Source organism: Cavia porcellus, unplaced genomic scaffold (assembly GCF_034190915.1).
Source record: "Cavia porcellus strain 051 isolate PalLab524CR breed Dunkin Hartley unplaced genomic scaffold, mCavPor4.1 scaffold_30, whole genome shotgun sequence".
In the NCBI taxonomy this organism is placed as follows: domain Eukaryota; kingdom Metazoa; phylum Chordata; class Mammalia; order Rodentia; family Caviidae; genus Cavia; species Cavia porcellus.
The window spans coordinates 8,542,670-8,560,994 of NW_026947513.1; the positions used below are offsets into that span (position 1 = coordinate 8,542,670).

The window sequence follows — 18,325 nt, forward strand, 5'->3', positions numbered from 1 at the left end:
CTACATCCTCAGGTCTTTCTATTTATTTATTTTATTTTGAGGTTGGGCTTCATTGAACTGCCCAGCTGGACTCTTAACTTACCATTCTCCTGCTTTAGCTTCTTTGTGTCTTTATTGAACCTGTTTTCTCTGATGCCAGTTTTGTTGACACAGTTTCCTTTAGAAATTTATCAGGTCTTTTAGAGTTGTAAATACCCTCCTTTTAATTAAAAGATATTTAGTTGGTAAGAAGTAACTTTTATGGTAATACTTTTACTTTAGCTTATTAAAAGTTTGTCACACACTCATTTCTAGTGCTAATGGGGTGAAATTTCATGTAATTTTTATATGGTTATCATGTTTTCTACTTTTTTTAGTGGAATTGGTGTTTGGGTTTTTTCTTTTACTTTCTTCACATTTTTTTATTAGTGCCTGTTGGTTATGCAGAGTAATGGGTTTCATTTTGGCAGGTTTGTAAATGCATTCACATACTTGAATCATTTCCCGCCCCCCAGATACCCCTTTTGCCCTGTTCTCCTACCTAATTTTTCCTCACTGGTTCCTAACATTCTGTGTCCTTGAGAAGTATTGAGACCTTTTTCTTTAATGCAGGAACCTTCTCTACACCTTCATATTCCACAGTGAGGATTTCTGTATATCTAATATTTTCTCTTTGTTATTGTCTGTGTAGTCCAGTTTCTTCTCTATTTTCTATTTTTTTGTGTTTGTTAGTTTCCCATGGAGTCTAATCCTTTATTTATGAAATTAGGTTATGTTATGCTCTTCTCTATTAATATACATTTAATCTTGTTGATTTTTAAAGCCTCTTATTAAAAAACAAATAGAATTGATTTTTAAGTTTTAACATAATTTTTACAATTTTAGAAAAAATTGTTCGTATTTGTTAAATGAGATTTCTAGATTGAAGGATATATAAATATCTGAGATTGTTTTTACCCGGTTATTTTTGAAGACTTATAAAATGACTTTTTTTGTTAATTCTATTTCTGAAATTTCTTTTATCTTTCTTTCTTTCTTCTGGGTTTTGTTTGGAGGTAACATCCTACAGTATTGCTCTTTACTAAAATCTCTGTCAATTTCTGTTTTTTTGAAGTGTTATAGGAGTTCTAAAATTTTCCCTGATTGTTATAATCAAGCAGTTAGTTTTTCTATCACTTTCCTTGGTGAAATATAGTGAAATAGTTTTTATTTTAACCACCAAAAATTTTCATTTTGAATTAAATCTTAATTTTTAAAGAAAGTTTTATATGGTAGTTCATCAATTAGAATATTAAAAATATCTTAAAAGCATATTTATGATATTTAAATGTTCCAATACAATATTATACTATTTTAAAATGTAATTCAGGTGTATATCTAATCCCAAATTTTAATTTCGTGGTGATATGCCAAGAATATCACTGAGAAGTATAAACACCCCATAAAGAAACTAATTAATTTTGTCGGGTTTGTTTTTAAAGGTATTAATTAATCTTCGCAACCCAAATTATGAAAATGGTGATTCTCTTAGTTTCAGGACTCATTTGGGTTTAATCCAAGTTCCTCTCAAAGTAAAAGATATCCCTGAATTGGTAAGTACAGACATTTGAAAATAAATTAGCATACTTTAGAAGACACCCATTAGAAAAATGTTCCTGTGCCATGTAGCTAAGACAATACAGTAATACTCTCATTAAACAAATTAGTAAAGTTCTTATTTGTTCCAAACATGTTTATAGAAAGAATGAGTTGATTTGCTTGTAGAACTAGAACTGAACTAACATTAATTTGTAAATGCCTTTGCTTCTTTTTTTTTAATAAATAGCATAGATTTGAGACAGATTGTTGGGAGTCAGATGCTTGATGTATGGCTACACAAATGATCAAACAAATTGTGAATTTTGTAAAATTATTTTTAAGAAAGAACCTTTTATTTAAAATAACCAGCCTTCGTGGAGCTCTGTAACATGATGAGACACCGAGGGAGACAGATGAATTAGAGGCTGTCTTTACTCTAGGGAGCATCACATTTCTGTGAATTTTAAAAATGAAACAAGGGAGTATTTCCAGATGGTGGAATTAAGATATTATCATTCCTTATTCTTTTGCTAATCACTCCAAAACAGTATTGAGCACAAAACTGTAATTACTGCCTGTGGAGAAACTAGAAAGCAACTTACAACTCTAAGCTTTAAGGTATTAAGGTAGAGAATTCATGATAAATGACTTAAATAAGGAGAAGAGTGTCAACCCCAAATGTCTCTAGAACATAGAAGGCATGAATGAGAAGTGTGCTACTAATCAATTTAATCTTTTAGTTCCACATCCATGCTTTGTACTTTGCTTTATTATAATAGAGGTGAATCCTATAAATGTCGTCACTTTGCCAGCTGGCTTGACATCAGGCTTTATCAATAGAAGATTCTAAGAGACTCTGTGTAGCAGGAGCAAGGGCTTCCCTCTCTTGTCCCTGTGTATAGGAAGGAGCACAGAAGCATGCCGGAAGCCTGGTAACCAATCTCCCTAGAAGTACTCAGTGGTCCTGCTCCAGCCTGGGTTTTTGGCAGATTTTTTCACTATCCTTGTGCATGTTCCTGTGTCAGCCGCTTTCTCTCCATATACGTAAATTAAAGGAGTCTCAGTAGAGTAGAGAGGGGCCTGCACCTCATATAACTGGGATCCTTATAAGAGGAGGAAAAGAGACACTGAAGAGAGCTACACAGGGAGAATGCCACAGGTCAGTGGAGCCAGACTGGAGTGACAGTCTGCAAGCAAGGTATACCACGAGATGCAGCAACACTAGAAGCCAGGAGAAATATAGGAACAAATTCCCCACTAGAATCTTCAAGAGCGTGGCCTAAAACCTTAGTCTTGGATTTCTTGCCTTCAGAACTATAAGAATAAATTTCTATTGTTTAAAGACACCCTGTTTTTAGTACTTTATGTATAGCCGCTCTAGGACATACATATATATGGCATGTCTCTGGAACTTGAGAATTCTAACTATAATTTTGATAAAAATTAATTTACAAGTTATCTTTAAAATGTGTTTCGAATCTTACAAATGGAGGTTGATACAAAGTGCTATGGGTGTCCAGATGAGGAAGTAGCAGTTTCTTCTGAAAGTGGTAGAAGTCTTCTGAGAAATTCTTCTACTCGGACTAGATCTTGAAGTAGTATGCTAGGTAAAGAACAGGGAAAAGATAATTCAGGTAAAGGTGCATGTACATAAGTGGGACTACAGTAAAGGGTGCGTAAGTTGATATGAGTGTATTCTTAGTTACTGTAGAACCAAAATCTTATATGGCTAATTTTCAAGAAATTATGTCTGTACACACCAAGGGTCGTACTTCTTTTCTTGTCCATTCATGAGGAATAGTTGTCCCTACCTCCCCTGTACCACGTTGCTTGGAGATGCGATGATCGTGACTCCAAGATGCATGGTTTATCTGTGTCCCTGGTCTGTCTGTCTGGGTATTTGCAATATTTAATTTATGTAATTGATTGAGCTTGGTGGGGCTCAGTGAATTCTGTGATTCAATAATGGAAATTCCTTAAACCTAGTCATAATGTTAGGTAGTCATAATACAGGGAAATTTCTTCAAACTGAGGTTTCATTAGCTTTACGGTGAAATTTTGATGCAATCGTATGGAGGCAGCAGGTTGGCACTAGAACTCGGCAGTATGGTTCAGTAAATGCCCTTTGCTATGGAAGGTACTGTGATACGAATGGGGCTTGCGAATATGTGTAGGAGACTGTCCTTATCTTCCAGCAGGTCCAGGCTAGTGGGAAGATGAACAGCAGGACAGTTTCAGTGTGTTTATTTGATCATGTGTGTGAATGGAAGTTGTGAATAGGTGATAATGTATACATGTTAGTGTTGCTCTGTCTTCTTGGAATATCAAGGAAGGCTTCCCAGGAGGTGTGGCTAGAGATAGATTTTGAGGGGAGTCTGGGACTAGGCACATGTCAGCTGATGTTGCATAAGAAATAGTCCAGAGCACTGAGTTAGAAGATTATCTTCAGCGTTCTATTCATGCTTCTCAACATGCTTTACCAAAAAATTCTCCATTTGATTTCAGAACTTAATATCAAAATGTTTATTGATACTGAATCTTTTCCATAGTATGAGGATCAGTGTTTTTTTAAAAATGAAATAATCATTAAAAATCTGATAACTTAAGTGAAATAAGAGTGTCACAAAATAAATAGAAGACAGTGATTAAAATGGAAGAATCATCCTAAATTGCTTAGTTATTAAAATTAGCAATGTGAGACTCAGTTCCTTAAGTATAGATAAAAGCAACTTCAGTTAAAAATTGAATATAATACTTAAAATCAATGAAAATTAAATATATGTGTATGTATGTGAAGGGCATTAATAAATCATTCATTTAAATAATAATGGATATTTAGGGAAAATCAATAAAAATTAAATATTTTTAATATTGTGTATGTGTGTGAAGAACATTAATAAATCATTAACTTAATAATAGATATTTAGGGAAGATTAAAACTAATTCCATTTCAAAGGGAAAGGAAGTATGGTTTTAGCAGTTAGAATGGTAACAAACCACTGATGTTAATATTCATAGAACTATTTAATTACTTAAGAAATACAAATAATAAAACTAATATGGAGTCATATTAGGTGCTTTAAAAAGTACTAAACAAACATGGTTACTTTTTCTCTAGATGTTAATAGGTCAGTAGAGGAAGTCTGAAGACTGTATCTAATTTATTCTTTATTTTAGCAAAGCATTTGATAATCCAGTTTCACTTAAGAATTCATTTAATTTGTATTTAGTTAGTTTAGAGTGAGTAAAATAGCATGTCATAGAAATCACAGATGCTGGTTTATGTTGATAATTTTAGACAGTGATTTCAGAAGATAAAATTGATAGATGCTGCTTATTCCTCAAATATGTGTGTAAATGTATGCATGTTCATGTATATATAGGTTTTAGGAAAGGTTCAAATGTTACTAGTGCTCTACTGAAAAGAATAATTATAATTTCTTACCTCACTGACTGGTCTGCTATCTAAAAATGCAAAATTAAGAACAGTTTCTGGAAAACAAAAATTTTTTTAACAAAAGCAACACTCGTGTTCATCAGAAGACATCAATGTAGGAACATTTTATGTAGGGAAATGAGGAGAAATAAGAATACCACTAAATGCTCTACAGATGGAGAAATACATTTTTCTTTTTCCATTATACTGTTTTTTCTGAATGCCTATATCTTTTCTATTCATATTTATTTCACATGAAAATATTAAAATATTATATAGTAATATCTATAATGACAGAAATAGAATTGTTTTCCTTGATTTTGGACTAATGCACTACTATTTTGATGTCTACTGATATCTTTTTCTTTTTTAGATATATGAATGAAACAAAGATTCATTTTACATTGTGAATTTTAATTAGGCTGATGTTTAAGTGAAGAAACCTTTTAATGTGTACCAAAGCCTGAGATGTATGTTAATTCCACATATGTTATTTTTCAGAAAGAATGCTTTGTAGAGCTTGGCTTAAATACAGGACAACTGGGTATAGATGATTCCACACAAGTGCCTCCTGGTTAGTATTTCTCCATGTGACATATGATTAATAAATGATAACAGTGAGTGTAAGGTTTATCTTTCTATTTCCAAACTTACCTAGTAAATTTTTACAGTTGAAAATTTAGCATTTTATAGTTGAAAATTTAGCATGCTTACTGTCTGCTTACTGTTAATTATTTAATAAGATTCTATATATTATAATTATCAAAGTTTTCTCTTTTTTATTCAAAAGTGTTAAAATTATTTCAAAAAGTGTATGTATATGTTTTGTTGCCAGACTTTCCACTGGCATCATTTCTATTTCCCTTCCTGTACAGTGTCATCAGTTTTCATGTTCCAGTCACCAAGCCAAATGAACACTGGCATCTCCCTCAAGTAAACTTAGGCTTATAAAGCACGGTCTTTTATATCTCAATCATTTAGGCAGTTTTTCTAGCTTTTCTCTTTTCTTGCAGAAATACAACATACTTTTCATAAAAGACCTAAGTGGTATTTAACTGTAATAAGAAGGAAAGAAAAGTCAACTTAAAGTATGGGAGACCAGTATTGAACTGAAAATAGTACTAGATTGGTTAGAGTACTTACTGTTCTAGTCTTTTCCCTGTCATGGATGGTTATGTGAGTTGAACAAGCTGCACACATCTTTGGGTTTTGTCTTCCTTTCTCATTGCTAAGGCAAAATAGTTAACACCCAAAGTTAAAAGAGAAAAGTTTTATTTCAGCTCACAGTTGGTAGAGGTTTTAGTCCATAGTCAGCTGGTTCCAAGGCAGGGTGACATGGCAGAGGAGCAGCACAGAGGAAAAAGTTTTATGGCATGGCAAGCTGGAGGCAGGAAGCAGCCAGCAGGCAGTTTGTCTTTACCTAGTATGCCATCCAAGCTACCAGCCTGGCACCCAGAACTATGCTAATCCAGTCAGTGAACTAATGTAGGATCATATACCCATAATCCCAGTATTGTACATCCTACATCCAACCAGCTCTGAAAAACCCCACCTGTGATCTCACGAGGTTTGAGGGAACATGCAGATACCAGCCATAGCAGACTTTTCTTCCCTAAGGATGTTTGCTATTTTTTATTACTATTATAAAACTAGTACTATATAATTATCATTATTATTAACATATGATTAATAATAAATGTCTAGCACATACTATAGTACATGCATCTCTTAGCAGCTCTTAAGATATATATTATCAGTTAAAAAACTTTATTCACATACAGTTAATATAGAAAAATACAAATACATACAAGTATGATTGAAAACTTCAGTGAATGTTTAAATTTTAAACACTTATCACAATAAGCAGGTAATATTGTCAGACCCCACAAAATGCTCCTCCACTCTTAAAGCACACTTCCCCCATTGCTCTTGCCCATTTCTGAAGTAGTTTTGGAAGTCTTCTTTCACAAGTGACTATAGTTGTGCTGTCATTGCTTCCTTGTCCTGAATCAGTTCAAAGCATTTACCTTTCAGGGTCATTTTGACTTTGGGAAAGAGCCAGAAGTTGCATGGTGCGACCCATGAGTAAGGAGGACACAGACACACCATAGTGTTATGTTCCTTGCCTCTGGACAGCACTGGACAGCATTCTGTGCATTTTTTACTGCACCTCACAATGACATCCACAAAAGTAGACTTCAAGAACTGCTTCAGGAAGTGGCAAGAATGATGGAACAGGTGTGTTCACAGCCAGAGGGAGGATGTTGAGGAGAATTAATAGCAATGTGGCTTTTACATTTTAAAAATTTAAACATTGATAGTATATTTTGATCATAACCTTGTGTGTCATAATATGGAAGAGCTCCATCAATTTTTATGTTTCAAATACATCTATTAAAATATTACCCAGAATAATAAAACAGAAGCTCCCTTTCTAGTCTCCTTCAGTCTTCATCCTTCATTTCAAAGACAACCACTATTCTGATTTCAGGCAACATAGATTAGTTCAGCCTGAACTTGCATCTCTTATGAATAGGAGCACAGAGTGTATCTCTTCCATGTTTGACTTTTTGAGAAATTCAGCTATATTGTTATATTTGCAGATGGTTTTCTTCTGTCCATGCACATCACACATTTATCCACTCTACTCTGATGAGTACCTGGAAAGTTTCAAGTTTGAGGCTATTACAAAGGAAGATACTGTGAGCATGTGAGCAACAGCATATGTATACTTCTAATGAATATGGACCTGGTAATGAAACTTCTTGGTTCTAGAAGAAAACTTTTATTCATATATAATTCATATAGAAAAATATATATGGTCAGCTTTAGTAGATAACTGCTAAAGCATTTTCAGGGTACCACTTTATTCTCTCACCAGCAATGCATGAGAGTCTCAGTTGCTGTACATCCTCTTAAATGCAGCCCTTCTCTGTGTTAGTCTTTCTGGTGGTACATAGTGGGGTTTCATTATGGTTTTAGTTTTCTTTTATGATGTGGTATAGCAGTATTGCCACCTTTTTAAAGGTGAGGTATAGATGTGAAATACAGTATCTTGTTCAAGGTCACAAAATAGTAAGTGGTAGAACCAGGATTCAAAACTAAGCTATCTTCAATAAATAAATTCAGTAATGTGGCTGGATACAAAATCAATACTCAGAAATCAATAGCATTTCTATACACGAACAACACAATCACAGAGAGGGAAATAAGAGAAACTGGACTATTCACATTAGCAAGCAAAAAAATGAAATACTTAGGAATTACTCTTACGAAAGAAGTGAAAGACTTATACAGTGAAAATTATAATACACTGAAAAAGGAAATTGAAGATGATCTCAGAAAATGGAAAGACATCCCTTGCTCATGGATAGAAAGAACAAACATTGTGAAGATGGCCATTCTCCCAAAACTGTTATACAGATTCAATGCAATCCCAATAGAAATACCATCAACATACCTTATAGATCTAGAGAAATCACTCCTAAATTTCATCTGGAACCAGAAGAGACCTAGAATCGCAAAGGCAATTCTAAGCAGCAAAGACAAAGCAGGAGGCATCACAATACCTGACTTGAAGTTATACTACAAAGCAACAGTAGTAAAATCAGCATGGTATTGGGATCAAAACAGAGCCGAAGATCAATGGAATAGATTAGAAGATACAACCACAACTACAAACACACTCAACCACCTTATCTTTGATAAAGGAGCCAAGCAGTTTCACTGGAAGAACGACAGTCTCTTTAATAAATAGTGCTGGAAAAACTGGCTCTCCATTTGCCGAAAACTAAAGCTAGAGCCATGTCTATCACCATGTACTAAATTAAAATCTAAATGGGTCAAAGATCTGAATATTAAAACAGAAACACTAAATCTATTGGAAGACAAATTGGGTAGAAACCTTGAAGACATAGGGGTAAGTAGAGAATTCATGAACAGGACTCAAACCGCACGGGAAATACTTCCCAGAATCAATAACTGGGACCACTTCTTATTAAAAAGTTTCTGCATGTCAAAAGAAATCTCCAGCATAGTGAAAAGAAAACCCACAAACTGGAAAAAGATTTTAGTGAACTCTCTCTCAGACAAGGGACTCTTGTCTAAAACATACAAAGAATTAAAAAAACTCAGACCTCCAAAATTCAAAGATCCAATCCAAAAATGGGCATCTGAGATGAATACACAATTCTCAGATGAAGAAATGCAAATGACAAATAAATACATGAAAAAATGCTCATCATCATTGGTCATTAGAGAAATGCAAATTAAAACCACACTGAGATACCATCTCACTCCTGAAAGAATGGCCAGGATCAAGAAAACCAACAACAAATGCTGGAGAGGCTGTGGGGAAAAAGGAACTCTCCTGCACTGCTGGTGGGAGTGTAGACTGGTACAGCCTTTGTGGAGATCTGTCTGGAGATTTCTCAAAAAGTTGGGATTGGAAATCCCATTTATTCCAGCTATTCCACTTCTAGGCATATCCCCAGAAGAACTGAAAGCATCATACCACAGTGATATATGTGCACCTATGTTTATAGCAGCACAATTTGTAATCGCTAGATCTTGGAAACAACCCAAGTGTCCATCAACTGAGGAATGGATAAAAAAGTTGTGGTATTTCTATACAATGGAGTATTATTCAGCTATAAGGAAGGATCACATTGAGATATTTATCAATAAATGGGCGCAGCTTGAGACCATACTCATAAGTGAAATAAATCAATCTCGCATGTGTGAATACCGAATAGTTTCCCTAATGTAAGTAATGATTCAAATATATAAAAATATGTGGTAATCATGATTCCCCATTATGTGGCCTTGAAGCCTTATAAAGTTTTCACTTATTAATTAGAAAGGCTTTATTCTGGGCTCCTTGATATGGAAATATTTGAAGCTATAGTATATGAAGTTTTATCCAAATATTTCAAGGAAAAAGACAGACACTATGGTAACTACTATTAAATCGGGTTATTTGGTGGTGAAGCACTAGGTTGCTGAAACAGTCATGCTGTGACCTCTATTGTTATATTGTTATGTCCTGTTTTAACTCAATCTCTCCCTTATTCTTTAAAAAAATTATTTAGTTATTTCTTATGTTTGTTTTAATTAAGGGGAAAAATTTAAAAAATTAGGATATATAATAGTAACTCTTTTTGATTTCCTATTAACTTGTTTTGAAGTCCTGTAATACTCCCACGATCTTGTTTTGACTGATTAGACTCTGTTCCATTCTGTATGATAGTATCAAGTTTGAGGGCATAGGCAACTACTTTGAAGGTAGTAAGATTCACTAAGATGCCCATTCTGCTTTGACTATTGTCTCCTTTGGAAGTCCTGTGATGTTTACAATGCCTAAGTTTTATTGGTCTTGTTCTCTACTGTTTTGTCCAATTTTATAATATCTAATGAGATAGACAAATCTTTTTAAGGAAACAAGAGACAACGTTGATAACCATTGTTGATAACCTTGTACTCTGTTCTACATCATGTGCTATGTCTATCCTTGGTTTTGACTGACAGCTTTGTTTTGCCATATTTGACTTTATTCTCCCCCCCCCCAAAAGTAATAAGAACTAAGGAGTAATAAAACCCAAAATGTGTAAATTTTGTTGTAAAAAAAGAGAGGGGGAAAAAAAAGAGCTCTAACGGATATAACAGCAAGTGTGTTTAGGGGTGTTAAATAGCTGACTATATTAATGTTTTTGGATCATTGAACACAGCTGTTTGCAGTCTCTCTGTTTGAATGTCCACTTTGTATTCTTTGATACTGTGATTTGAGCAACTATTTCCAAGATGATAATATGTAATCTATTAACAGGTGATTTCGTACTGTTATTTTTTTTGTAGTTCTGTATTATGTGTTCCCTAACACCACTTTGTTTTGTTTTGTGTTTTTCTCTTTTTCCTCTTAAATAAAGTTTAAAAAAAAAAAAAAACTAAGCTATCTGGAAAGTATGCTATGCTATGCTGCCTCTATACTGTCACTGTTGTTATTCTTATTTTATAAGGATAAATTTCTCTACATAATATCTTACAAATATGGCCAGTGATAGCCATATATAGGAAAGGAAATAGTAGCACAATGTTCAATTGCATTTATATTTTTACTTTTAAAGTAATCTTTAAGACATATAAAATTATTCCAAATCTTCTAATAGAAATGATCTAAAAACCTTAAGTATTTCTTAACCTAAAGAATAGGTTTCCTTTCTGTTTGATTAATTTGTATACAACAAATGTGTGTTGGGATCTTGCTGAGGAACGGGGACTGGTGAATAGATGGATAGGAGACATAGGCTTTATTCTCCAGAAAACATGGTGGTAAGTAATAGAGAGGATTCCATACAGTATTTGCTATTATACTGTGTTTAAAGAGAAGTTGGAGCAGAGGGAAGATCACCTAAACTTGTTTGTAAGAGGTCAATAATCTCTCAGTTGACACAGTTATTTTTGTTTTATTTTTCAAAACAAGACTGTTATAAATTGGGTTAGTGCTCTTCCCATGACGTTGCTTTTCATCATACAGTACTTCAGCTTGTCTCTTATTTGAGAATTGCCGTACAAAAGAGTAGGATCATACTACTTTTACATGTAATCACTTTTGACTACTTTTGCCTACTGTTCACTATTTTTAATGTCTATTCCTTTGGTTAAATTGGAAAAATAATGTTAAATGTTTGAAAGTATTACTGTTATTTGTGTTTGACTAGAGATAAGTTTTGTGTTTAAGTTTATGTGAGACAAACTGTTGTTACTCATCTTTAAAACCTGTTACCAGGGACTGAGGATATAGCTCAGTGGCTCAGTGTCTATCTGGCAAGCATGAGGTCCTAAATTCCATTCATTCCTGGTACAAAAAACTAAAACAAAAACAAAAAAAGCCCTGTTATCAATGTTTTATCATCACTGATATTTTCTTATACTTGAAATGTATTCATGATTTACTTATTTATTAGCTCTAATTAAGAAACCAAAAGTCTTTTTTATTATACTATAGAATTCATAGTGAGTGTTTAAAAAAATTAAGCATAACCATTATTTTCAGAATCTCACAGGTTTGCCTTTATTTTGAACACACGCATACACGCGTGCACACACACACACACACACACTCAGCTACTGTGGACACTACTTATAAGGTTAACGGTCTGGCAGGATCAAGCTGCACTGATGGTCACATGTCTATTATTACTTTCTGAATTTACATAATAACAAATATTATTAGGAAAAGATTCTGCTGAAAAGATGTTTCCTATAACTTGTTCTTTCTTTAAAAAATTTAGTTGGTGGGGCTGGGGATTTAGCTCAGCGACATAAGCACCTGCCTTGCAAGCAGGCGGTCGTGAGTTCGATCCCCGGTACCGGTAAAAATGAAAAAGACAAAAAAAAAAAAAAAAAAAATTAGTTGGTACAGCATTTACTGAAGTGTGATTAGATGCCCTATAAAATAGGGGTCTTGTGGTCAAATAAAATTTGGGAAGGACTTCCCATATAACTTATTAAGGTAAACAGTGTCTGTCACTGCTTAAAAACTATGAGAAGTCCTAAGCAATTTATTTTAGCTTAAAATCTCCAAAACTGACTTAACTTTATCACAGAAAGTTACTTTCCAAGCAAGATTTATTAACATAGATACGTATATTAACATATTGTGGTCCTCAGAGCACTCTCAGAAACACAGAATTATAAACTGGCAATTCTGACTTCTTTGGGCTCCTTAAGCTAGAAAAAAAATAGCATTTACAAAGCAAAAATATTGTATGTTACATAATAGTTAAGTTCTATAAGGGAGTCTTTTTGAATACTGCTAGTATTTTCTTTGGGTGCACATATGTAGTTATTAGGACATATACAGTCATGAAATACTTTAGGTAATAAAGCACTCTTTTATGTAGTAATATCATCTACTTCTGTTAGGGAACAAAAATTGGCAGACAGTTTTTGATCCTTGGTTACCAAGCCTTGGCAATCATACCTAATTACATATAGCTTTTGAAACAAATATATCCAAATAGTGATAGAAAATGATTGTATTGCAGGGATCCTAGATACTTGCCTGTGTCATTGTATAATCTACTCAGCTAATTATTTCAAAGACGTTAGGAATTAAATAAACTTTTAAAAAATTAGATACTTTGCTTTCGATATCCTATTTAGTGCAAAAAAAAAAAACCCACCAATTTTATGGATTGTTTTTAAATCTAAAAATTTATCTGACCCAGAAAATATATTAAGCATGTATTAATATTTCTTTGGTTGAGAAAATGTACTGATTTTGCCATAGTGTTACAGTTTTATGTATCAAAACTAGATTTTTAAAGTATTGCAGATAATAGAAAACTAGCTACCTCTGTCACTCACTTTGGGAATAATGGTGTACTTTAGTCTGCATTGAGACGCTCTTGAATTACCCAAGCTTTGTTGATGTTATTCATCTCTTTTTACCCTAGCAGCCTTTACTCCACCTTTCCTGAGACAGCTATACATGCAACAAGTGACATTAGCAAGTGGAAAATGGACGTTCAGTAACATTTTATATTCAGCTGGGTCAATGCTGGACATCATAGAAAACCTAAAATATTAACCTAGGACAGGTCTCCTTCTCTTTTCTTTCAAGGCCCATGCCCTATCCCAGGAGGTAGAAGAGGAAAGAAAGTTGAAAACTGATGCTTTTCTAGCATTGGTAAAGATCTAATAGTTCTCATGGTTTTATAATCCTTGTTTGTTTTGCTATAAATTGAAAATAACTATAATAAATATAACATATATGCTTAACAATATATAAATTATAATCACAGATTAGTGAAAATTTGTAATGTGAACACACTTAGGCACCCCCTTCGGGACATTTATGGATTCTACCACCCCATGGACACACCTGTCCTGACTGTTAACATCATTGATTAGTTTTGCCCAATTTTGCGTTTTACACAGTATTGTACACTTTTGGGTCTGGTTTATTTTGCTCAATGTTGTTTGTAAGAAGTGTAGTTTTGTATAGAATTACACATTACTTATTGTCATTGCTATAGTGTAATCTATATCTATATACTACTATCAGCCTCTTGTTGATGGTCATTTGAGTAATTTTCACTATTTGGTAATTATCAAGAGAACTGCTGTGAATATCTTACAGTGTAATACTTGTTTTGAGGAATGAGTTTTAGAGTATTGCTTCATTTTCAATTTTATTAAAGAGTTTGAGGAGTGAGAGCATCAGGTCCTCTCTAAATTTTTTGTAGAACACAACTGTGTTCATCAGGACTGGGGCTTTTCTTTGTTGGTAGGTTTTAAACTACATTTTCAATTTCATTGACTAGATATTGTGTTATTTAGAATTTTTATTTCTTCTTGATTCAGCTTTGCCATTTCATATATACCTAGGAATCTATGTTTTTCATTTTATTAGAATAAAGGTTCTTGAAGTACATACTGATCTTCTGGATTTTTGCAGGGTCTGTTATGATTTCATCCTTTTCACTCGTACATGAATCTGAGCCTTTTCTTTCCTTTTTTTCTGATGAGTTTGGCTAAGGGTTTAATCAATTTTATTTAATCTTTCAAAGAACCAACTGTTTGATTCATTGATTCTTTATATATTTTTTAGTCTCAATTACATTAATTTCTGCTCTAATAGTTATAATTTCTTCCCTCATATGAGTCTTGGGCTTGACTTGTTCTTTTTCTAGAAGTTTAAGATTCAACATTAGGTTGTTTATTTGAGCTCATTCTCTCTTCTCATTTCTCTCATAGGACTCCTTTCATTATGTCCCATGAATTCTGGATATTGTATCAGAATTAACTTATTAGATCATATACTTGAGAGTGAATTACTGATTATATCATATGTATGTGTTCTCAATTAGAGGATATTGCCAGTTTTCAAAAGGGATTTTATCAGTTTACGATCCCACCAACTTTGTATAAAAAGTTCATTTGCTCCAAATTTTTTACATTTAGACTTATGAGTATTTTCATTTTCACTTTTGTGGTAATTGATAGTTCATGTTTCTAACTTTCTCTACAACTAAAGTGGTTGAGCAGCTTCTTATGTATTGATAACTTGTTAAGTCACCATTTTTGCCTATTTGTGTCTAACAGGTGTATGTCTTAACAGTTGTAGATTCTTCATATGTTCTACGTGTGAGCCAGACATACATATTGCGAATAGAATCCTCCATTCTGTGACTTATTTTTTCGTTCTCTTAATGGTGTTTTTTAGTGCACAGTTTTTAAATTTTGACATGACCTATCTTATGAATCTTTTAAAATTATGATCATACTTTTAAAACAAGTAATCCTACAACTGCAAGTGTGTTTAAGTGTGTTAAATAGATGACCATATTAATGTTTTTGATTGGATCATTGAACACAACTGTTTGCAGTCTCACTGTTTGAATGTCCACATTGTATGCTTTGATCCTGTGACTTGAGTAACTATCTCTAAGATGATAATGTGTAATCTATTAACTGGTGATTTCTTACTGGGGTTTTTTTTTGTTTGTTTGTTTTGTTTTTTTTTTTTTTTTTTGGTAGTTCTGTATTACTTGTACCCTTACACTGTTTTGTTTTTTCTTTTTCCTTTTAAATAAAATTTAAAAAAAAACAAGTAATCCTTCCTATGAAATATTTTTAAAGTGGCATTTGTACAGTAGAGTTTTACTTATAAAAGATATGCTATGATTAAATATACTTTAATGGCAGATTGAAGACTTTATAAATTATATTGTCCACAAGTGTTGCATTGTTAAGAATAAAAGGTGAGGAGAGAAAAAAATGGCGGCTTGCTAGGGGGCTGAATGGGGAGCCTCCGCAGAGAAGTCAGATCAGATGCTAGAATTTGACAACATGGAGAGGGCCAGACGATTGGATAACAATTCTTATTAACCAAGGTGGTAACCAAAGGGAAAAATAAAACTAGGAAGAGGAAGGAAAAGTGCAGGTGGAGAACTGAAACCCGACGTGCTCACTGAGACCCGTTCCACACTGTGCTAGGTGCACCCGGATGATCCAAAGTTGCGGTGACACCGCAGCTGCCGATAATGGGAGTTGGCAAACCCCGGCCCTTAACAGAAGGATGTGGCACAGTGAGCAGTGGATCCAAGGAGAAGAGCTTTGTTGGCTCTCAGTGAGTGCTGGAGATTGGGTCCTGGGGCCCTGCGAAGCAGCCAGAGCCACCTGGCCTCACTGGAGGAGAGCGCGAGAGGCCCATACACCTGGGAGCTGAAGCCGGACACCATGCAGTTTTCTGACCGATCCATGCTGTGATGGGAGCGCAGTGAAGGCATGTGGCACAGTGTGGAGTGGACCCAAGAGGAAGAACTGCATTGATTCCTGGTGAGTGCTAGGGATTGGGTCCCGCAGCTGCTATCTCTGGCTGGAGGACATCTTGGAGCTGGGCAGAGCCTGGCACTGTGGCAGCATCAGTTGGCTGCACCTGTCACACAGAGAACTGGTGGAGGACATCCTGGAATTTAGAGCCCGGCACCACGGTGACGTCAGTGAGCCGCCCCTTGTGCAGAGAGAACTGGTGGGATCTGCTGGGGCTGAGCTACGCCTCTGGTTGGGACCCAATAAGCAGGTACAAAATTTTCACAACTTTGTGACATCCACAAGATACAGCCTAACTTGTGGATTGACTGGCTCAGAGGCTTGAGACTAGCCTGCATCATCCCTGCATCCCTGCGTGTACCTCAGCAAATTGGGGAGGGCAGCAAAACCCCAGTCAGCATGCTTCAGAAAGACCCTGAGCAATACAGAGAGGCCCAGAGACCCCCAGGACACATCAGTCTGAAAGAAACCAGAAACATGACAAGAGATAGAAATTTTTAAAAAATCTCCAGCTGCTGAACCTGGGAAAATAAGCCCAGGAGAAGTAAATACAGAAGAGAACCAGTGCAGTAACCATCTAATACTAGACACAGCATCAGCAGACATAAAGAAATACCTTCATGACCTCATAGATGAATTTAAAACTGTACTTCTGATCCAAGTCAGGCAAGATATAAAAAGATTAATTAAAGAAATGATAAGGTCCTCCCAGGAGAACACAGATGGAAGAACAAAAGAATTCAGAAAAGAAAGAGAAACCTTTGATGAAGAATTTAAACACAACCTAGAATACATGAAACAGACCCAAAGAGATTACCAGGAAGCTAAAAACTCCATTGAAAACTGGCAAAATGCCTTGACAGAAACTAAAGTTAGCCTTTTGAAACTTGAAGAGAGATTTATCATATATGATCGTGAAAGAAAAGATCTCTTAAAAATAATGAGAAACCAGAAAGAAACAATTCAAAGGCTAGAAGATGACAAAAAAAAAAAAATGTAACTTAAGAATAAAACATTTGAGCAAAGAAGCAGGAGTAACCAAAAATGAACTACAAAGACTATTCACAGATATAATAAAGGAAAACTTCCCAAACGTAGGAAAAAGAAATGATATCTAGATAAATGAGGCATACAGAACTCCAGCCACCTATAACCAAAACAGATCTACACCCAGACATATAATAATCAAGATTTCAGAAATCCACCAAAAGAACAGAATACTAAAAGCAGTCAGGAAAAAGAAGCAGATTACCTACAATGGAAAAATTACCAAAATAATGACAGACTTATCAACGCAAACTTTCAAATGAAGAAGATCCTGGGGGAAAATGGTCCAAGCCCTAAAAGAAAATAATCTGCAACCAAGACTGATATACCCAGAAAAACTCTCTCTCAAAATTAATGGAGAAATAAGATATTTCCAAGACAAGGAGGAACTGTGGGAGTTCATGGCCACTGATCCAACCCTACAAAAAATGCTGAAGAACATTCCAGAGAGAGAGGAAAAAAATACCAGGATTCCAGCAACAGTGGCAGAGAGGCCTCAATGAACAAGGCAGACAGTGAAATGCAGGAAAGTGGACAAATTATAGCAGAAAAATAGAATAGCAGACATGAGGCAGAGATCTTTAAGCTATAATCTTTAATATAGATAGCCTTGATACACTAAAATTAAAAGAAAAAAACAGGCAGAGTAGATTAGGAGGCAGGTTCCATTGAGATGCTATGAATAGGAAATACACTCAGCCTGAAAGAGGGTAAATGAACTAAAAGTCAAAGATGAGAAAGCAATGCTATATGTGACAGAAACCAGAGAGAAATAGTGACAACTCATCCAGAAGCCGCAGATAGATTGGAAAGCTGTGACACTTTTGGGCAGTGTAGAACTACACAGCTGGAAGGAAGGAAAACCCTATGACTTTAGTAAATAAAGGAGTACAGCTCAAGATCAAGCTCAGGGGTAAAAAGGTTCAGAAACACTCAGATAGACAATAG

General features: G+C 34.6%; 1 protein-coding gene across 1 annotated transcript in view; it reads left to right on the top strand.

Moving 5' to 3' along the window:
- Positions 1-18,325, top strand: part of Tbc1d19 (TBC1 domain family member 19) — a 119,592-nt gene that overhangs the window by 51,971 nt on the left and 49,296 nt on the right. Inside the window, exons 8-9 of the mRNA XM_063240565.1 lie at positions 1,461-1,571; positions 5,495-5,567. Of these exons, the coding sequence (XP_063096635.1) occupies positions 1,461-1,571; positions 5,495-5,567 (184 nt within the window). The remainder of the gene's footprint in view (positions 1-1,460; positions 1,572-5,494; positions 5,568-18,325) is intronic.